This window comes from Trachurus japonicus, chromosome 5 (assembly GCF_045865225.1).
Source record: "Trachurus japonicus isolate A0001 chromosome 5, Traja_1.0".
Lineage (NCBI taxonomy): Eukaryota > Metazoa > Chordata > Actinopteri > Carangiformes > Carangidae > Trachurus > Trachurus japonicus.
In genome coordinates, this window is record NC_140911.1 from 36265173 (window position 1) to 36288455 (window position 23283).

The 23283-nt window shown below is 41.1% G+C and overlaps 1 protein-coding gene across 4 annotated transcripts in view; it reads left to right on the forward strand.

Annotated features, from left to right (window-relative positions):
- The window catches only part of arhgef10la (Rho guanine nucleotide exchange factor (GEF) 10-like a), a 128507-nt gene that overhangs the window by 101169 nt on the left and 4055 nt on the right, over nt 1–23283 (forward strand). For all 4 annotated transcript variants that reach the window (XM_085777776.1, XM_085777773.1, XM_085777775.1 and 1 more), the window contains 6 exons: nt 2722–2808; nt 7214–7428; nt 8322–8479; nt 10564–10706; nt 18425–18596; nt 22855–22977. In XM_085777776.1, the coding sequence (XP_085633902.1) occupies nt 2722–2808; nt 7214–7428; nt 8322–8479; nt 10564–10706; nt 18425–18596; nt 22855–22977 (898 nt within the window). The remainder of the gene's footprint in view (nt 1–2721; nt 2809–7213; nt 7429–8321; nt 8480–10563; nt 10707–18424; nt 18597–22854; nt 22978–23283) is intronic.

Consider the following 23283-nt stretch of genomic DNA (forward strand, 5'->3'; position numbering starts at 1 on the left):
GCTATAAATTACCTGTGATTGATGCTCACTGCCGTGGAGGACGACAGTTAAAGACATGCAGCGCTCATCACTGACCCTCTCTTCACTCAATACATCCCTTCTCAGCCCAACAACTCTACAACTCTCCCACTGCCCCCCCCTACCATCCCAGCAACACACAATTAGCTGTTCTGTCTGTCACATGGCCCACCCTTAGCGGTCACACACCAAAATAATAATCATTCCCCACCACACAAGCCGCTGGTTAGAAGAGCAGCTTTCACCATGGGGGGTTTGATGCACGCATCAGCCACAGGCTCAGCTTATTCTCAGGCAAACTCCTATATGTCTAAGGGATATAAATTATAAAAAATATCAATTTATTTTTCTTTTTGATAAGATGTTGGTTCCTTTTATTGATAACAGTCTGACATCTGCCTTAGTTCAAGACACCAACACACCTGTTACGTGTTCCCATGTATGCTCACTTTCAGCTCTAATAGTAAATGGTAAATAGCAGTTGTTATACAAACACCATGTACACCTTTGTAGTGCACGCTCTGTGCATTTTATGCTTCAAAATTATTATTGCGTGCAAACTGCATTTTCAACTGTTTGCGTTTGAAAATGACTAAGACATGAAAAGGCTTATTGTTGGTCACATCTACCATGTACAGTAAGTATACAATACTGTATTATTCATTGTGAACAAACCTGTACAGTAAATTCAAATAAGTGGACAGCACCTGTCAGGGTTTATCTAAAACTGGCCCCAACGAAAGACAGGTGTAGTGGAATGACAAATAATGTAATACTTAAATCAAAAGGCAGGAACACGTGGAAAAAACTCAGGGTTATGGAGTAACAATGCAGACAAACCAACAAACAGGAACTAAACAGGAGAGACAAACCATGACAGCACCATTACTGAAGGAAAGAGATCTGAAAACAAATTTAATGAATCAGAGTTAAAGCAGATATCAGTGGAATGTTTTTGTTAATATAAGTCCTAAATAGTCCTATTTTCCGTCAGCAATCACTTACATGAAGTATTTCAGCCTAAACACGAGTCTCTCCGTCACTCTGCTCTGCTGTAACCCGAGGAGAAAATTTTCCTTGTGGGATACAAGTGTTATCCAATGAGGGGAGAGAACGGCATGAAGGGCTGTGTGTGCAGCCAAGGGATGCGCGTGAATGTGGTGACGTAGCACGAGGACCAATTGATGCCTGACAAGGGCGGGGGCTGCTAACTCATGGTGCGTTCAAGGAAACTCGTACTTTGTGTTTTTCCTTCCTGTGAAGTCATACCAGTTCGATCTGGTACGAGTTCACGGGTCGGAAGTTACGAGTGGCCGTTATAGGGAACTTTCACAGACAACAGGACGGTAAAAACACGAGCTACGGGTTACCTGGAACGCTACCAAGTCGTAGTTGTGACTTGAAGCTGTAACTTACGGTTTCAAAAGCCTGCCTTGAACACAGCATTAGCCGAAACGGCCGTGCCACTGATATCTGCTTTAAAGCAGTACTAAAGAACTTTCAGTTTTGGTTGAGTTTGGCGGCGCCAGTGGCCCAAAGCGGTAGTGTTTTGCCTGAAGGAAGACTCCATTTCCCATGAGCACTAGCGCATAGCGCTGTAAACATCCTGATCTCCTGGTGCATGGAAATTAACAGAAGACGTCCAAACTAAGTTTCTGTTACCAGCAAATCATTTCACAGTAAACACACATACACAATCCGACGGAAAGGTGCTGTATTGCCTGCTCCCTCCTCGTTGTGACTCACAAAAGTGAAAATTAAGTGAGAGCCGGTTCCTGCCATGCTCCTCAAAGCTGCTTAGTGCCAGTGAAGGCGATACAGACCCCCTCAGGCCATGACAGAGGTGTCATTCAACCTGTTGTAAGTCGATGTACCATCACAAAAGTTATGAAAACATTATATGAAGGTTGAAAAGTTCCTTAGTGTTGGTTTAATGTTAAAATATGTCCAGAATGTGAATGTTTTCCTCCAATTGACTGTTCAGTAGGAGTTGTGGGTTCTACAAGTGAAGACCACTTCCGCATTCAAAAAACTGCAGTTCTCCGGCGGCCTCTGGGGGCTGGCTCCAGAATGAGCAACTCTCCGTTTTAGTGTTGTTTAGGCTTCAAAATTTAATATGGAAAGTAGACTCCCACTAAAATCCAAGATGGCGCTGTTCAAATGCCCATAGTAGGAGCACAAAACAGACTCCCCCAAACCAGTGGCTGACATGACAGTGCTACGTCCATTCTTCTTACAGTCTATGGCTGATAGTGATGTCTGTGTGAATGTGTCATGTAGTGTAAAGCACTTTGAGTAGTTGATGGGACTAGGAAAGAGCTAAGTGCAGTACAATTATACTAATAAGAACATTTTGGGAAATGTCTGCCAGTTGTGTGCTACATTGATTTTAGTGTTCAGTGTATGAAATTACTGTGTTTACGTGGGTGTGTGTGTGTGTGTGTGTGTGTGTGTGTGTGTGTGTGTGTGTGTGTGTGTGTGTGTGTGTGTGTGTGTGTGTGTGTGTGTGTGTGTGTGTGTGTGTGTGTGTGTGTGTGTGTCAAAACAGGAATTCAGTGATATTCTTCAGCATGTAAAGAACTGTCAGGAAGATGTTCTTGAGATAAGCAGTATTTTTGGGACTACATCAAAAGAATAAAAAAATAAGTTTGCATCATCGAGCCTTGATGCATTTTAAATCCATATTCATTTTGTCTTCCCTAGCTTGAAGCCGCCCTCCATAATCCTGTTCACTGTGCATTGTTGGGCTTCTCTGCAGCGAGCACCTCCTTACCTCAAGGCTACCTCTGGGTAAGTAATGTCTTGCTTACACACACATATGCATGCACGCATATACAAGAACCCGCACACTCAGTGGTATGCCAAATAATTAAAACCAATGACAAGGTAAAATAATGCATATTTACAGTTGCTGATCATTTTAGCTTTTAACACAATTACCGTGACATTTTTAAAGGTCCTCTATATTCTGCTCTCATTCATTAAAAAAAATGAATACAATTTTTTTTCTTAAGGCAAAGAATGAGACATGCACCATTTTTCTCTGTAAAATGTAACAAGGAAACTGCGAATTGACACCTTATGAAGGCTCGTAGTAGGTAACTGCTACTGAGTGCTTTGTGATGAGTGGGGCAAATTGCACTGCCAGACTATCACATTACAATCCCCAGACTTGGGGGAATTTAACAGATCTAGAGAGAGAGAAACTCAGGAAAACGATGTAGTGAATCTGCTATTAATCTTCAAGTTTCAATTTTTGCTCCCTCTCCTCTTTGCAGAAGGTGGGCACTTTATCAGGTAACCCCCCTTTGACCTAAAACTGGCTAAATCAAGTGAAGGCCCTCGAAAAACTCACTACTCACAGTTTAGTTTCTCAGACTTAATTGCTTTTGTGGTGCTATTTTAAAGGGTTTTAAGCTGGATGCTCAGTCAGATGGGGAAAAGGAGATACTGTATGGCACAACTGGAAGTTAGGGAAATTTGATGTGTGTGTGTGTGTTTGACCTTCAACTTCCTGTAGAGCACATGTGTTGCAGATGGCTTAAATGCCCCAGAGCTTGACCCACACCATTCAGAGGAGCAAAGTGAGGTTGCAGGATACAGTATGTGCTCCACTGGTAGAGAATATGTCCACTACACTGAAGTATGTTTTTAAAGCTTTCAGTCGGTTTACCGCTGCAACAATCAGCTATTGACTGTTACTGCTGTGTGTACAGAAGATGTTCTTACTATAAAGAAGACATTCTTACTATAAAGCATAGCAGCAAGGGATAATGCAAAGGGCTGTGTGTTATTGAGGCATGGCCAGGTTAAGCCCGATAAAGAAGCTGTTATGTTTCAGGTCTGTCAGAGCACTCTGTAGTCTTCGACAGCATTATCTGTCTTCAGTCCTTGAGGATAAGAATCAAGTGCTTCAGGTCTTTGAATATTGACCAGCAAAATGATTTACAGTAGCAGTAGAGTTACATTGGCGTTTTCCACTCACAGTTTGGACCATGTCCTTTAAAACTGAGAGGTACTCGTAGCACCACACAGCTTTTGTTACAGTATGGTATATTGTGCATGTGCAGTGCTTCTCTCACAGCAAGAACGCTCTGGGTTCAATTGCCCGGCCAGGGACTTCTCTGTGTAGAGTTTACATATTCTCCCTGTGCCTGTGTGAGTTCTCTCCAGGTTCTTCCTCCCACGGTCCAGAGACGTGCTCATTAGGTTGATTGCCAACGCTAAATTGCCTGTGAGAGTTTGAGCATTGTTTGTCTCGATGTGTCAGCCCTGTGATAGACCGGCGACCCCTCTAGGGTTTACCCTGCCCTCAGACTATACCAGCTAGGATCGCCTACAGCCCCCCCCCCCCCGACCAGTGGATGAATGGATGAAATTATTGCTTTGGCCATATTGTGATTTTGTCAATATTTTTCATGAATTGTTCATCTCTGTATAAAACTTTCCAATTTTAAACATCTAATTTTTAAAAGCTTCAAAATAAGTTTAAAATAAATGCCAATGTAATGTAAATGTTAAAAGTTAACCATTTGTGAGAGGATGCAGCTTCTTCTTTCTTATCCTCTACGATTCTGGATCGATTCATAATCTTCCTCCGTCTCAATACGCGCATTCACAGGCTTCCGTACACAGCGCTGCAGCACGCCATGACGCTCATTAACCTACTAACGTTAACGGGTCAGATTTAAATCCTCTATTGGATGTCTGTGACTAGGCGTATGCCCATCAGCAACCCCACCCTCCATCGTCGATTGAGGAGAATTTAATGGAATCGTGACCATAAGAATCGGAATCTAGTCGAATCGTGAGACACCCAAAGATTCCCACCCATAGCACTTAAGCATCTAAATGTTTAACAGACACATTTTGTTATGAATGATAATTCAAATCTGTTGAGCAAATATACTTAGACATTCATTATTCAAAGCAACCTTAAAAACAGGACAAGCAACTCACTGTGTACTAAGCACATCTATCTCCCAGCACAGTGCATGTTACACACTGCAAGGTGCAACACTTAACCACAGTGAAAACATACTGGTATCCACTAAAACACAAAACAGTGAAGGCCTGCAGATCCAGCAAGAATAATTAGTGGCTGAGCATTCCCGCCCCCAGTTGGTTCTACCTCCCTGGCAGGCTTGTCAAATAAGGGATGACACTAATCATGTTAAAGTGAGATGGGCTATGGGGATTTCTGTGTGCTTTGATCAGAGTAATGACATTGTGTCTAATCAGGCTGATACCCCAGTGTTTCCCTGTTTGCCTTCACCCCACTTGTCCTCCTTTTCCCCCAATATCCTACTTCTCAGTTTTAGATAAAGTCTCCGTTAACTCTGCCCTCACGTTTATCATCTTGTGCATTTATTCAGCGTGTTAGCATTCATAGCAAGCATTAGTGTTGGGGAGCTTGAAATGTATTTTCTTCAGAGTATATCAGCAATCTGGTCATCCGTGGTTTTGGCCTCTTAATGTGGCGAACATTGTTGAGCAGAGTGTGCTATCATGACCATTCTCCCATGCTTCCTCGCTCTGTCCAGAGCAATCTAATTAATGCTGGCAGAGCTTTTACTGTTTGGGAAGTTTTTGTGTCTCCCAAGCCGAGAGGAGGAATCTGTCCACGGCACAACTCCAGAAATCTATTTCCCCAAATAAGTAGTGATGACTTTGTCAGGGCACAGTATTAGCGCTGGCTTTCCAGGTTGTATAGTGGTGATGGTGGTGTGTGTAAAGGGTTGCGAGGTACAGATGGACATGCGAATGATTAAATTGTGTAGGAGTCTGGGTGACAGGGGCCCTGCCTCTGGCGTTGGTTACACAGAGTCACTTGAAGCTGTGTTTTTCTGGGCCCCTTGCTGCAAGATAAGTCCTCCCTATCTTCTTTTCACCCTGTGCAACAGACCATTATTTGTTCTGGCTCATTCTCAAGAGCCCACAGGATCACTCCTGTCCAGATTCTGCACGCTGATACAAATCAAACAAATGATTGCATGCAAATAAGGGTGAGTGTGGAGGAGAAGAGCTAAAGACTATATTTAGCTCATGTCACACTCACACAATGTGATTCATACGGAGAATAAATCTTCACTGTCTAACGCCGAGCAGCCGTGCTTTCTTTTTTCACCTAGAAGGGCTTTGCATTTTGTCTGGACAAGCATCTAGGTCTTACACACAAGTAATGAATGAAATTATATTGAAAACCTACAGTGACACTTTAATTGTTTGGGAATGGGAGCGATGCCACCTTAATTGGAATCATAGAAAGGTTGGGGGGGAGGCTCCTGCTGTCTTTGTTTTCTCAGCATTGGCATTGACAGGCTTACACAAAGGCCAATATAAATGTGATACACAGGAAATCAAGTCTCTATTGAGGCCGACAGTCAGTCTGTAGAGTATGAATCACCTTGGGAAAGCTTCTTTTGGTAACATCTAAGTTTGTTGTTGTTCCTGTTTTCAGGGAGGCTCTTTCACAACTTGAGCTCCTTTCAAAATGGGACATAAGGCATTGATTGGAAGAAACGTCTGGCTTTCAGAAGCTTTGTTTGTAGTTTGTACCTCTGTGTGCTGTGCACTTCTTCATTCACTCAGAAAACAGCTTCCTCAACTGAGTGTGACCTTGGACACACAAAAATCGTCCTTTTCAATTAATTGAAAAAGATTTATTTTACTGACTCAAGCAATTGATTAGTCACTCGGATCTTATGAACTCAGAAAACGTCATTGTTAAGCAGCTCAGGGCCCTCCAGAAACCTTGGAGAGCCTCTCCCTTCTGCTCTGATGAAAAGATCTCAGTGTTTTAAGGACTGTTTGATGTTCTCGAGATGACATTGTGAATCCATTACATAATGTGTTTAAAATTCTACGTGATTTTCAAAGAAACTGAGGGAGGACTACAAACGATAAAGTCTGACAGGATAATTGATTTGAACTTTTTAAAATCTAAATTGCTGACAGGTGGAGAATGTTTAAGCACAGACACATTATACCCCGGCTTCCACAGTTCCATCAAGACAGCAAACACACATAGCATGATCTAATGGAGCCCAGCCTGGTTCAGCACATTTTCTCCTCCTATATCTTTTTCTCTATTCCAGCAGAATAGTTTATCACCTGCGGCATTACGATTCAGTCCATTGGTACAACTTAACATGGGGTCTCGACCTCTTTCAACCAGGCTCTTTTCTCCCTACAGGTGGCTGGTGGAGGAGAAAGTTCTCAGGGGAAGATAGAGATATTTTCCCTCAACAGGCCCATGCCACGGGCTGTGAAGAGCCTGCAGGTAGGCTCTGCTGTCCGATGTCTGGAATATGTACCAGAACCATCTCAGGCTGAGGAAGGCGAGGCTGGAGTTCACCGTGCGACCTCTGGGATCGGCGCCAACATTTGTGTTGGGTTAGACGACGGCCGGTGAGGAACAGATGCCTGAGAAAAAAGAAAAAACAAGCTTTTGTGTTGATATAGAAAAAAAAGGAGACATTTTTAAATTATATTCATTGGAAATAACTTGTATCTTCAAAACGCCTGCTTTTCAGTATGCTCCATGTCTTCTGTTGTAAAATAATATCCTGTATTATCCTTTGTTATGGCCCCTTGAGATTTCCAGCATTATAGATTTGCTTGTCAATATTTCATCAAAGCAAGAAATCAGAGGTGATACCCAACATGGCATCAATCCTGCTACTGCTGCTAAGATCAGTTTCATTTTCTAATCCAATAAACCCTCTGATCCTACCGTGTGTAATAGGGGATAGGTTTAATCAGTCTCCTGCCATAGCTATAGTGAATACATTGTGTTTTCTTCAAGCAGGGAATGGTCCTGTATCTCAGATTTACCCATTATGTTACAACTTTTCTGTAATTGACATTTTGTATTAGTGCTTAGTCCTTTGCATAAGAATAAGAAATCATATGTCAGCACTTTGTGTATGCTGAATCATTCCCTTTCAATGCGTGTCTGTCCAGGGAAAGAGAAAAAAGACATACAGTAAAAAAAAAAAAAAAATCAATTTATGCATTTCAGCACACTCAAATAACTGTCATCTCCAATACTACTTCTTCTACTTCTTCCTCTCTGACAGAGAGAAACAAAAAGCAATGTGCATTTGTCATTCTGAAGAAGACAACAAGATGTAGCAAAGTTAAGATGGGATTTCAAACATGAGAAAGACAGAGTGGTTGCACTTACACAATGCTTTGCTCCAGAGTGAACTGTTAAATCAAACTGCATGAAAAAGAGCCACTCTGTCATCTTAAATGACACCCATTTATCATGTTTGCCTGTACTGCTTTTGTTCCTGCAGCATCCTGGTCTATGGCAGCGTGGACACTGCAGCACAGTGCCTATTGACCCTCAGTAACCCAGAGGGCTGCCCTGTGCTCTGCCTCAAGCACTCCTCTCGCTTCCTGTTTGCAGGCCTGAGGAATGGGACTGTGATGGTTTATGGAAGAAATAACAGCGGTAAGGTTTTGGGTTTTTTTTTTTAGAAGGATGTTGTTAGGTGTTTTTCTGCTCTCTGTGCATAATGTATCCTTTTATTTCATATGGCAAATAATAATAATTAAAACAACTATAAACTAACTCAAAATGCAAAGCATAGGGAGAGACAAAAATATTTCAATTGACTACATATTCTAAATGCTAATTATGAACTCGTATTTACTACTGTAAATGAGCATTTCTGTCATGTGAGTGAACTATTTCTTTTCTACTGATGAGTGTTTATGTTCCCTCTATACCTGTTGTCCCGTATTGCATGACAGTGAGACAGACTGAATATTTTTCAGATTCTAAATCAGCTTGTTTAGCAACAAAAATATTTTAATAACTGGTACAAATGAGATTCTGTTTTCATGCATTACATATTTATGAAACTGCTCTGTAGTAGTAAACAATTATTGTGTTCAAACATAAATTCTTTATTAACATGACCTAAAAATATTAGCGTCATGCACACAAGTCTGTATGATACATTTTTCGGAAAACCCATTTCCACAATGAGAGTATTTGTAAAATGATTTTAATTTTGAACAGTCTATGCTAGGATCCCATTTTGTTTTCCTGGTGAATTTCACACCCGGTATAAGTATGAAAATAACACCTCTCCATGTGGTAGATGGCATGCCATGTTTAGTCAGGCATTGCACAAGGCTAGGGGGGCTTAACACCATCTCAGCAGTGGGTTGTAGTCTTCACAGCCAGCGGGAGCACAATAGCTCTATCACTGGGTTCTTCTTACCTGGCCACAGTATGTCAATGCGCCTGCTTTCCTCCTGTGCTCCTCTCTCCTCCCAAGCAGAAAGGATGATTAATTACACCAAGCTGCTGCATGCCGATTAAATATTACTATTCATGCTTTGTATATAAAAAAAAAGGACAGGAGAAAAGCTCTGGAGGGTGCCGGGGAATGTTTGTGGATTCGGCACATCTGTTAAAGATTTATGCCCTTGACTAGCGCGCTACTGTCTAAAAACAAGTCTGCAGCAGCCAGGAAATGCCAAGGTTTCATTCGAGACTCGTATCAAAAGGCATGTGAATACACACAACACATTGTTGCTTAGTGAATAATGTTTTCTAGCTTCTCTCACCGAGATATGCACATCAGACATTATGTCAGCTTAAAATGAAAACATTTAACAAGCAGAGGGAGAAATGTTTGACTTCACTTGCAACAAGACTGCTCCCCCATTATGTTAAAGTGGGAGAATCATGGGTTTGGTGTTCCTTAGTGCAAGGGACTGTAGGGACATTTACAAGAGTGAATTTTGAAAAGGTGGAAAAATGACCTTTATAACATGCCAAGCAATTAACCTGTGGAAGTCAAAAGGCATTGTAAAGCTATTCTGCTATGAAAGGCAGAAATAAACAACTCAAAATGTTAATTAAATGGCTGGATGCACTTCCTTCTCTAATTTTGCTTCATTAACGCATAGCAAAGGCAATGCTTATGTAATTCACTTTATAATGTGCTTCTGTGGTAGCTGCAACGTGGGCACTGTGATTAAAACTCAAAGAAAAAAGGTCTGCTTCATTTTCACACTGATGAAGCAAAAAGAGTGAACGACACAGCAAGGGGGGGGCTGATAAAGGAGTTGGAAAGTGGATTAAAGTATACACCAGAGTTATTAGCATGTGGGTGGCAAGGGTGCAAACATTGTGCTGCACAGTATGTGGTGCTTCAAATTGAGGTCTGTACACTTGTTTAGTCAACCTTTAGTCCACATACGCTCATGTCTGTTGGTTTTTTATTCATTTAAGTAAAATTTGCCTCAACTGTGAGCTCCCTCCACTGACACTTAAGTAATTGCTCCACATTAAATAGCTTTAAGTGTATTTTTTAAACACCAAGATAACTTGCTGTGATACAAGAGGCAAGAAATGAATATACAGTAATTGCTTCACTCAATATTACGGTGTTGAAATAGAAGTAGGACCCTCAGAGTTGAAGCTAGCTGTGATAATAGACAGTGATTTTGAGGGTTTGTAGACATCCATGTGGTAGTTATTGTTTTTTTTTGTTCACTGTGTGTTTTTCTTTCCCTCAGGTGATCTTTGGGAACCTGACTCCTGCAGATGTGTAAACCTGGGCTCAGAACCAGTGCGCACGCTGTTGGTGTTAGATGACTCAGTGTGGGCCAGTTGGGGGAACTCTGTCACAGTCATAGACATCTCCAGCCTCGCCACTCAGGTAAATAACTACATTGTTGCTGGGTGCATAATGTTGCAGTTTACCATGTTGACAAAAAAAGATAACATTTCAGAGATTTTTCATCTGAGAAAATCTTCTTTCATCTGAGCAGACTCTTAGGATTGTGCATTATTTATCTGGATATTCCGCCTTAAAGGGGAAACCAAAGATACAACGAACAAACTTTGAAACATTTTCACTCCATCAATTCAAAGCTGTTGAAATGTTCTAAACTTAAGCCATTTATATTGTTAACCGTATGTGATTGCCTTTCTAGACTGATTTGAGTGTAATTTCATTTTTGTTTTGTCCAGGCATCATAATAAGAATTTTTATGCAAACCTTTACAGAGGTTTTTCTTTCCTTATTTTTTTTGTTTTGCCTTTTTCTTTTGCATTGTTTTTCCTTTAGTCTGATACAGGTTTACAGTACAGCACTGATATTAAGATTATTTGACCCATGTGTTTTCTGTACACAAAGCAGCAAGATTACTGGGGCTGAATGGAGGTAAAGCACATTATCATACAAAGAGTTAATTCAGTGTGCAAAACAGGCATTAAAGAAGCATGGAAATAGACAAAAAAGGCAACATAAGAAAACTGTATGAGAAAATGGAGTGTGAATCCGTAATTTTCAAAAACATTATAAAGCAGATTCTAAAAAAATAATATCCATCAAAATTCAAGATTAGAATTGAGATGAAAGCAGAGGACAGTAGAGCACATTTTAGTTTCTATTTTAAACCATTTACAGTTTGATTTGGTTTGTTTAGATGTATTTGTTGTTCTTTGTCAATCGTTTTTAGCAACCTATCGAGATTAGAATATTTTGCATTTCAGAAGTTTATGTCAAAATTGATTAACCAGTTAAAAAATGACAATCCAAAAAATGTATCCATGTTTTTTCCATCTCAAGTTGGCAGGTCAATTCCTCCAACCTCTCCCGCTGATAAATATTCACTAGAGCATGTTTTGAGCTCCTAAATGGATGGTTCATATGTGAAACTGCTTGACAAGGTGTTTTTTTGTTTGTTTTTGTTTTTTCTTAGCTTTGAGGAAAATTTCCTCTGCTTTCATTTTCTGAAAAGATTGATGCACACAGCCTCAGAGAGCCTGCGTCCTAATCTGTGATGTCATTGAGATTTACTGCCTGGAGCTGCTGCGTGGACAATGAGTCAAAGCCTTTGTAGATTTGTACCATGTTTGTTGGGGCTTTCACACACAAATAAGCCTCATTTTGCTGTAGCGCTCTGAGATCTGAGTTACGGTACAGGAATGTGCAGTGTTATCTCCAGAATATCACCCTGGGTGTTGTCTCTGTCATGCTTTTGGTTTTTGTGTTGTTGCTCTCCAAGGTGTTCATCTCTGCTGTGTGTCATTAGAGGTGTGCAGGGGGGGCGACTCTCTCACTGCAGTAGACAATAATGACTGGCAGAAAACAAACTCTTCTGGGTTATGTTAATATGGTATTCAGATGCTGAACTGCAAACCATTACTATTTAATTATAGCTCCCAGATGTATGTGTGCATAGCTGTACAAATGAGTTGAAGGGCTTTTGTTGAAAACAAGCATGTGTGCCGAGCAGACCCTCCCTGGACAAATACAAGTTAGTGACATATAAAAAAACATGATGGAGGTAGATTTAGAGTTATTTGGGTGAATAGATTGACAATCTGTGTTCAAATTTGTAATCTGTTTATATGAAACACCTTCCACAAATACACAAATTAAAATAGCAAACTCACAGAAATATCTCGCAAATAAAAACTGATCTGCAAATGCACAAACAAATTGAACAAACAAAAACATATCTGTGAATACATTACAATAATTTTCAAATAAATGAAAAACATTTGTGAACATCTACCTAACATTAACACAACTGTCAAACAAACATTTGTAAATTACATTTATATTTGTGAAATCAGAAACTGTTTGTGGATCTCAATGCTATGCTTGTGGAACAAAAAACAACTTGTATTACATGGCCACTCTGAGAAAACACACAGTTGTAAGATATGTGACAGGACCTGATTAAGATGTGTGATAGTATCTGTTCACACAAATTACACAAGACAAATCTACTTTCACAGAATCTGAACATCCAAACACAGTGTATCTCATTGCTCACATTATATAAATCAGGTTTACATCTTCAGAGTAAATGAAAAAAACAGCTTGCGGCTCTGCTCCGCTGTTCTAAAAATAACTTGCACTGACAATTAAAGGTAACAAACCTACTGCTATGACTATAGGGATTATGGCAATGGGCCAATTTTCCATAAATATTGAACTGTCCCTTTAAGTTACTCCATCTGGAATTACAGATGTTTGGGTTGATCTCATGCCAACTAGAAAAAGATGTAGTAATATACAAGGAGTAAAAAATAATGTATTTGATTTTTAAGTTAATATGTGTTTACATTTTTTTCTCCTAAAATTTGTAACAAATAAGAAGCAACAGCTGGCAAATCTGGACCATCAGTACAGAGACAGCTGCTTATTGAGCCGGCCTCAAGGTCCACATAATCAGGAGCGAGCCGAGCCAGGGATGTCTCCTTTTATTCCTTCACCTCTTTTCCCTACCCCCGTCCTCCAGAGACGTGGGCTTAATCAGCTGAATGGCCATGCAACGGAGGCACAGTTCTGGTTCACTGTATCTCCCACAGAGCTTAACAGGTCAGCTCTGGTTACTTCTTTGCTAACCTTGTCTTCCTCACTAATGTGGACTCAAGAGGGCTGACTTCACAGGGGTGTTGGTGCATGTCCAGGATCTGGATAAGCAGTATTTGGCACCTGTAGAGAGACATATGACACAGAGCACGGCTGGAGGGGTCATGGACTCGTATTCACTTAATTTCATTGTTTTCCCTACGGTCACCACTTTGTTAGATTTTCTGCACTTTTGAATCATTTGTCCATGACTTTGGTGGACACTGCACCTCGTCTTGTCTGACAGAGCTGATCCCTGCACCCCGCTGCACGGCAAGAGTCTCTTTTAAATCTTTACATCTGTGACTTACATTATTATTCAGCTATAACCTTTTCACTATGTGTCGGGTAAACATGGCTGTCTGCTTACTATGTTATTGAAATCGCTTGCATGAGAAACCCAAAGGATCATCACCACTTAAAAATGTGTGTGTTATGTAGCTACATTCCACCCCGGTGGGGAAAGATGAAAATTATAGAGCTGACAAAACCTCAGCGATGCAGTGGCTCTGAGACAAGAGAGACAAATGTGGCTGAAGGAAAGTGAGGATTTATGAGCTGTTTCATCTGTCTTAAAATGCAGATATCTTGCTAACAAGCTCACAAAGCCTGGGAACAATACCTTCCCTGGTTTTAGCTATTAGATATGACCACAGAGGTTTAAACAATTAAGGAAATGAAGGAGAAACGAGTTCACAGCAGTTCTGTGAGGCCATATTTCAGCACAGTGTTGCATTTAAAGCAATGTTAGTGTAACACGTCCAGCAGTTTGGTTCACAGTGTTAGATGTGACAGCATTTGATAATCAGAAATAAACACAAACTACAGTTGAGCATCATGGGAGTGTAATTAGTTATAAATGACTTGATGACACCAAATTTATCCTGGATATCTGTAGAACATTTCATGGCAGTTCATCCATCCAGTAGCTGACAAAGGTCAGTCAGTAGTCAACATTATCAAGTCACCTGAGAACTGTTAAGATCTGTACCAGTCCATTATGAAATGTTAAAGCCCCAGTATGTAACTTAATTTGGCTTTTTATTAGCAAAAATCAAATATTGCTTTCATAAATACGTATTTCACTGAAGTCGAATCACACCCGCATACAAATGAAAGCTTTCTCGTACCTTAGAATGAGTTGTTACAAGTCGTTACAAATACATACTGTAAGTGGGCGACGCACCGAACCGAGGCTGCCATGTTGCATCGCCATTTTTTACTTTGAGTGGCAGCGTGACCGTAGGTAACCATAGAAACTCACCGGAGCTGTCGGCTCGGGGAGAAAGTTTTCCAGGTAGCGCCTGTTAAAACTGTCACCACTGTGTAGTGTGAGGAAGGACGGAGGCACTGATGTTGCATTCAGGTGCAGTCAGGCAGACGGCCGTCGGCAAACCAACCGGATGTCATCTTACTCTACGAGAGAAAGATGGTAAAACATGACAACATATTGTCACGCCTGTATTGTTTTGCCTCATGGCGGACCACTTGTTTACATAGACGCTTGTTTATCCTGTTACATGCAGCGTCTGTTGTCTGTCTGACGTCTGCCCAATTTCACGTGAATGCAACATCAAGAATATGTTCAGATATGCAACCGCACTGGTAGATGGGGGGAATTTCTACATATTATACCTTTCACTAGACATATGAAAAATTCAAAACAACCATCCCTAGAGACTGGCTGCTACTGTAATATAGCTAACAACTTCATACAGCGGGTCCTGGGGTCCCATTAGCACTGAGACAAGCTTAATGTCCTGCTGATGATACCGCTGAACTAGTCATGAATGTGTTAAGGAAACTGGGTATGGTGTTAGTCTGTCTCAGTGTACAACTGAGGAACTGCAACCAAAAAAAAAGTTCAATCTCCAGCTCCAAGTCCCTCTCACCCCTTTGTCTGCTTACACTTGCATTTATTACAAGAATGCTGTTAAGCTCTCTCCACCACCAGAGGACCCTGTGACATTGTGGTCAGTAGTGTCTTTGTGCCACAGGCATCATGCTCACATCAGTTTATGCTTTTTTTCCCCCAACAAAACCTGTGTGAACATCAGTGAAATTGCAGAATCATAAACGCTACCTACATTTCCCATCAGGGTAACTAGAGGGTCTTGTTCACAGCAGGGATCGTGAAACAACTTAACTGGGGAGAAAATGAGATAAAGTCAGCCAATGAAAAGATTTTCTTTTTTAATAGTAGGAGTACTTTATTACTTTGTTTGATTTTTTACACAAAAGCATTTTACCATCTTGTTCAAACTTCTCAAGGTACGACTGTGTGTTTCTGAGGGCACGTCACGTCATCCATACAGAGGTCTCAGAACCTGTGATGTAACTTTAACAAAGCAGGACATGCATGAACGTACAGGCTTTGATCAATCCAGACTGGCCGGCCTTGTTCCTTCCACTTCCCATTACTACTTCTTTTTCTGCCTGCTTTCTCCCATCACTCACGTCTACGACTCCCTGCCATAGCTCGCAGTAGAGTAGAGGCGTGGACGTAGCACTCGAAGGACAAAGACACCTCGTCACCTGATGTAATGAAGAACTAATGAGCTGTTCAGATCAGCTGTGGCGTCTGCAGCCCGAGCTCTGCTGTTTCCCCACAGCTGGTAGGGGACTGTAGGAGAGATGTTGTTGTTATTGTGACACTGCCGAGTTGAGTGGAAAGGGCACATTACTACTGTCAAGCTTCACTGACCACCTCATCTCTGTAAGCAACGCTGGATTCAGCAAACTAATACCAGGTTGTTGGCTGAGGGCAACAGTTGTGGCTTGTACTTATCCTGTATTTGACATAGCGCAGCAGGCTATTCCAACATGTTGGGTCTATATCCGTGATTATATTTGGAGAATTTTATTTTGCAGCACTATCTTAAATATGAATTGATAGTCATGAAAAAACATTCTTCTCTTACAAGCGTTAAATCACTGATCTTAACACATATTCTGGCGCTTTCTGAGATTCCTGGGAACATTAAGGTAACAGAATGCCTTCCAGGTGGTTCCAAACATATGGCAAACAAGATGGCATTCAACAATTACAGTCTGACGGCCACTGGTTAGCTGGAAGTCCTCTCAGAGCCGCCACGTTTGATAATGATTAATGAGATAATTATGTAGCATATACAGTACAGCCGGACTGTTTTCATTGCAACTTGTCAACTTATTTGAATTGCAATGGGTTATTGAAGGTGAAATGTGCCATTTTATTATGGATATCTAATTTTTTGATGGCTGCACTTGAAAAACGATGAGCCGTATTGCACATCCCTTCCCGGGCGGAGCAGGCACCCACTGCTGAGGAGTCAATTAAAAGAGAAAACACATCAAAGGCTTCTCTCCTTTTCCCTAATTTCAAACAAAGGAGGACCCACGGGCAAGGGCACACAAACAGGTGGTAATCCCTGTCCGCCGGTGCACTTGGGTTGGGGTGGAGGAGGAGGGGGGGTTGGATGCATTCTCATCTTCACTCATTTGCTCTCACTGACTAATTGCCCAGCCTCATGCAACTCATGCACTGACAGTGATATGAGTTCTAAGATGATGCCCAAACCAGCCCCTGTCACGCCTTGGACCGCAGGGGCTGCATGTGTTGCTATGATAAGGCTCATTGCATTTATTTCAAGCTACTCATTAAGACTGTGTGCCTGAAACACTCTTTTTCCATTGTGGTCTTAAAAAGATAGAAGCCAGGGGAATGATGCAAAAACATGCCCCGTGTGTCAGGGACTCTGTAAATGACAAAATTAGGAGGCACAGTTGGACTTTATTTACAGAAAAGCAAGAGCAGAGCAACAGCTAAACATGAGAGTCAGTGGGGTGGCATCTGACCTCATCATGTCATGATATTATTACAATTGACATTTATCTTGTAATGTTTTTTAAAAAAAAGATGAGCACTGCAGTAGTCTCAGCTTTGAACTGACTGTCTGTCACAATAATCTATAATTGGTAAACTAATGAAACAAACAGTTCCTAAGGTGAAGCACAGCACAGTCAAGCACACTCATGCCCTCCCATTGTTGCTCTAATTTGTTTGTTCTGTAATTTATTTATATAAAGTTTATTTCTCCTTTTGTGCCCTTCCCTCTTTTTTTCCCTTTCAATGTCCCACATTCTCATTAATTTTGTTTCTGAGTTTCCTAGTTTGGAAAAATACCGCCTGCTTCCTACATCAGGGTTATACAGGAATCTTGAAGTTAATTTTAATACCTTTTTAAGACTTTTTCAAGACCTTCTCAATATTTTTTAATACCTCACCGCCACTTCAAGCTGTAACCATTTACATCAGTGACACTTTTAACTTAACAGTTTTTGTTTGTGATAAAGAATATAGACCACTATGATATAACAGAATTCAAAATAGGCTGGGGGCGTCATGTGACATAATGGTGCGTTTGTAATATGCACTGGGAGCGCCAGAGAGTTCTTTGTGCCTCTGAATTTCTGTCCTAGTGTGCTCCCAGAGACAATTTACGAACGCACCCACAATAGCCTAGTTTTTATGTACCGGTTCATCTTTGTTTTTTAATAAAACAAATAAATTCACACACTTTCACAATGTTTTTAGGATTCAAACTCTTGCAGAGCTAATTCAGACTTCCCTTTATAAATGTATAAAGTCGTGAAAAGACTTTTTAAGGGTCTTAATTTTTCCAAAACTGATTTATCACCTTTTAATACTTTTCAAGACCTCGCGAATACCCTGTTCATGGAATAATAGAGGGTTAGAAACTGAAAAAAACAGGACCAAGACCAAGTTTTCAGCACCTTTATTTTTCAAAATCTTGCAGTCCACAGATTATTTAGAGAAAAAATCCCCCCAAAAGGTCAAATTTGTTCAAAAGACCCGAGTAAGATTCCAGAGAGAGCTAACCTTTCAAATGTTGAAAGGTTTTGTTTTCTGTCGTGGCACTAATGTCATTTGTTGATGACGTGGGTGATTGCATTTTCTTCTTGTGTCGCTGTTATTTTTAACAGTGCTATTGTTTCCATTACAGAAGTTTGAAGTCCACCCAGATCCGATGGTCAGCGTCTCACACATGGCGTGTGCCGGCGGCGGGGTGTGGATGGCTTTCTCCGAGGGTTCCTCCATCCGTCTCTTTCACACCGAAACACTGGAGCTCCTGCAGGAAATCAACATCTCAACACGGGCGACGCTGCTGAACACTGGTACTCACACATCTTACACAACACTCGATGCTGACCTCCACTCACAGAGGTCGGCCTCTATCTCGCAGTGCAGCTGAAACACATTTTCTTCTGTGTGTAAAAACCCATAAAATTGATTTTCTCTATGATACTTTATTGTTTCAAAATGTCTGCCTCCAAATTCGTTGATTATATAAGAGCAATGCGAGGGCACTGATTTAACATTGATGACGCTCTCCTCCCTTGAATTATATTCTTGTCTTGTCCAAGTTGCTCCTTGGGTCCTGCACTCCGGGGACTGACCTGAATAAGTATCCATCTCAGGCCTTCACAGAGCCATAATAGAGCCATGGGGTGAGAGATAGGGATTAATAAAAAAGAAATAAAGTCATTGAGGAGCAGTTAACTGGCAGCCTTAAAGATTTCATACTAAGGGTTCCCATGGAAACAATCTTGTCTCTCTTTAAATGTACATGCCTCTGTGATATCATGCCCAGTTTACCTCTTTTTCTCTGCATGTACCTCCCCACTTTTCTCCCCTTTGAGTTAATATTTTGCTTTTCTTTTTTGTCCCACTTTTCTCCCTCTCACTCCCCGTTTCATCTCATCCGCTCTGCTTTAAAATCCACTCACCCCCGTTTCACTTCTCACTGCAGTCCATTTAGTATACTGCAGATAGCGCATTACTTCCTGTGTGACTTCCTTCATGATGGATGAAATATTTATCAGCCAGTGTGTGTGTTTTCCCTTTTTCCAGGGAAGAACTATGGTAAACAAATTAGATAGCAATGAAGCATACCTAAAACTGTCAAGTAATGATAACAGTACAGTGCATGTGACTCGATGGCTGTGGCACGTGGGCCATCAGCCTGTTCAATGCATGTGAAGATCATTTTGAGCTTCAGGGAGTGGTATAAATGCATCTGGATTTAGAAAATGTTGTCCTTTTCATTGAGTCACACCAGAGTGTGATTGATGTATTTAGAGCAATTCTCAAAGCTGTGGTAGCACTCCATCCAATCAGAAAAAAAGGTTTTCTCTTGTGAGTTGAGGAAAGAATAAAAACAAGCATGTGTTTCAGACGCCAAACTTTTCTCTCCCAGATCAAAGTAAAGAGGAGACTTTAAGGAGAAGAGACTCCTGTGGCCGTCATATCTGGAGGAAACCGGTGACCCAGAGGTCATTTTCACCCGGCACCAGTGTCTCCCCTTGAAATATGCAGCAGATTTTCGGGAGGGTGGCAGCCTCGAGGCTCAGCCCTGGGGGGAGCTACAAGGTCAGAGGAAAAAGAGTTGCTCGCCTCATGTCTTCAGGGTCCGCAACGGGAAGAGGATCTTTGACTTTAGTTGTGATTTGTCGAGCTCACAGGAGAAAAGAGCATCCCCTGATACTCTACAAGCACAGATACTGCTTATGAAATACTGATAGTTTCTCTCTGTCAATAGGTCTCTGCTCCCATAGGTTTCTCCTTGACTTATGCTAGGACATGCAGTGATGATATACCCCCTAATCCTCTCCCCTTAATGTGATTTATACTCAATGGGGAATTCCAGTTGCAGTAAACAACAAGAAGTTTCTGAGGCAGAGGAAACTGCTGATCTCTTTGCTACTAATGCCTTTAATAGTTCTGTCCTTAGGGTGAAAAAATAATATTCCAAAATAAAGTCCTCAGTGACACATCTCTGAGTAACATTTATCTTTGGAGACATCTTCTTTTTAAGGCAAATACCAGCTCCCACGATAAACCCACTACACACTGCAGAGTGTGTGCATCGCTGCAAAAATGGAGTTTCAAGATTGCTGGAGGTTAAGCTATACCTCCTTAATCTCAAGTGCCTTTGTCATTATCCCTTTTTATCACTGTTCTTAAAGACAATGCCTGGTGCCCACATCTTCCGACTTAACTCCAGATTTCATGGCAACCCAAAAGTGGGTGTTCACGAGCGCCACTCTCTCACTTAAGCTCTCAAACCAAAGTACAAATAGACTCTGAGGCGATGTGAGCAGGTAACTGACAGTTTCAAGATGAAAGCCGTTTTTTGCCGGCGCCTAACTTCCTTGCCGTGACCCACCAAGGTCTCCACCTAAAGGCTTCTGCTCTGTTTGCTGAATGTGCTCCTCTGCTCTGCCTCCACTTCCTCCTGTACACACAGCACCAGGATCCTACTTGGCATGATTCATCTCTGCACAGCAAAATGAATTAATTATTGACACAGTTGAGCCACTCATGCAAATCATCATAATCTGAGCATGACACAGAACAAACATGTAAATACAGCTACACATGTAAATGAGAATTCTCCTAGTCCTGATCACATGAGTGTTGGTGTAATTCAATTATGGGCACCATGGATATTATGGTAAATGGTTCTATAGATAACTAGGCCACGGTGGGAGCCAAGAGCTGAGGGACCACAGAAGGAATGCAGAAATACATCCAAAACAAACAATGTGTTTCACTCCTTTGTTAACTGGAAACAAAGGTTGTGCATGTGCAGTATAATAAGAGCGTGCAATTATCCTTTCCCCGTCACTAATACTAGCTACAAAAACAGGTCAGCAATAAAAAAACACTTCACAGCAGAAAGGATATGTAGACTCTTGCATCATACGCCATCACAGGAAGTAAAACAAGGTAACTTTATCCTAAGAAAATCACTGCTTGATTTCATCCCAAGGATTATCAGCACACACACATGGGGGAAAAGAAAATCACCCAGAATTCCTTCATTTGTCACACTAACAGAGAGACTCAGTCATCTCTAATGCCAACTTGCTATATCTCATCTGAGAATAAAAAAACAACCTAAACCAAAAATGTGATGCAATATTATCTGTAATATCAGCAGGTCAATGTCACGCTCTATGTGAAATACAAAATATATCATTTATTATGTGTTAATTTGATAATGTGCACTCTGGGTTCAAGTATTAGTATCTAAGTCTTTAATAGTCATAATAATAGTATGCATTGTTGTCTCAGTTATGTCTGTTAAAAGTGGATATTTTAATTTAATTAAATTTTTTTTATTTTTTGGTTTGGTGCTGTTGATATTTAAAGGTAGAGGCTGTAGGTTTGTTCATTGCAGTATGTAAACACAACATTCAATGTGGGCCCCTCCTCTCGAGCTCAACTTTTGTATGACGTCTATATTTTGTTTTTTAGGAAAATTCTACAGACTCTACCTTTAAAGAGTAAATTAACATCATGAGCATGTGGTTTTTGCAGACTTTGGTGGTTTGCCCTCTCAACTGGCTGTGATAATGTACATGTGTACTCCAGGACCCTGCGATGTTGCTGTTGGGTCTGGTTACTCATGCAACAAAGCACATTTCTAACCCTGAACCTGTCTTAAACTGTCCTCCAGAGCAGCACTCCCTCTGACAAGTCTGTGTACAGTAACAGCCAGTCGTTTTCAATTATTCTGGATGATGTGACCTATTTTCAGTCTGAGAGCGGGTTTGTTTGGTGTTTGTTTAGGACACTAAACTGGAGCACTTAAACGACTTGAAGCAAAAGAAAATGTTTTACGTTACGTAGCCAGTGCAGTTGCGTCAAACATAACAACAAGGTCAGCAACATGGCATCAGCCCACAATGGCCAGTCACAATCACCCAAAATGATTGAAAGCACCTGTGCATGCACCATGGGTGTGTAGCACCTCACTTACTCTGGAAGCCTGTCAGTGTTTGTCGTTTTACCGATAAAAGAAAACTTCCCTGTTTATCAGCTTTGCTACTTACAGCAGGAGGTAAAAACTTGGCAACTCAATATTTCAAAACCACTCGGATTTGAAACAGAAATGTCTAACACTAAGTTCAGTGTTGTGTTGTTTCCGGCTTCATGAGAGTTTTTCTTTCAACTGGGTCAGTAGCAACGAGACAAATCCAGTTTTTCATAATCTTATGTAACCCAGAGCCCTGGTTGGCAATGCTGTGTTAAACTTGTACGCCACAGACTGATCACTGAGCTTAAACTTTACCACAACTCACAGTGATAACCGAGGATAAGAGTTCATCATGAACTCAGAATGCAGCATTTGTGAAAAGCCACTGGCAATAACAAAATCAATGGGAGTTCATAATTGACTGTAACAGATAGACCTTTACCGACTGCTTCCAGTCTGTAAAAGTTGTATTGTTGTGTCAACAGGGATTTAATGTGTTGCTCTTTGAAAGGGCATTGTCATCTGTTGTGGTTTTGAGAGCTACCTGTCATTTTGTAACAATAGATGGCAACGTAACTCAATTCAATTTTCTGTCATTCTCAATATTGCAGGTCAAAAGAACATGCGAGTCACGAGTCTCCTGATTTGCCAGGGCCTGTTGTGGGTGGGCACGGCCCAAGGCTTAATTATCACCCTCCCCGTTCCCAAACTGGAGGGCATCCCCAAAATAACAGGTATGGATCAGAGGAGGCGGATGACTGTGATTGAACAGCCTCTTGACAGGTCAAAAGAAGAGCGAAGAGGTTTTTTTTTTTCATGACAGAAAATTACTCTGCTCTGCCCATTATTGAGGTCACACTTCACATTTTTCTTGTGGCTCTGGGAATCAGTGCAAATATTACCAGGCAGGCAACACACAAATCATATTGTATATATAGTCTTGCAGGGTAATTTAAAAACTGCCTGGCAGCATTGTGTTTATTATACCAAGCAAATGAGGTCATTAGTTTCCCTCTCGCACAAACTTACTTCATGACCAT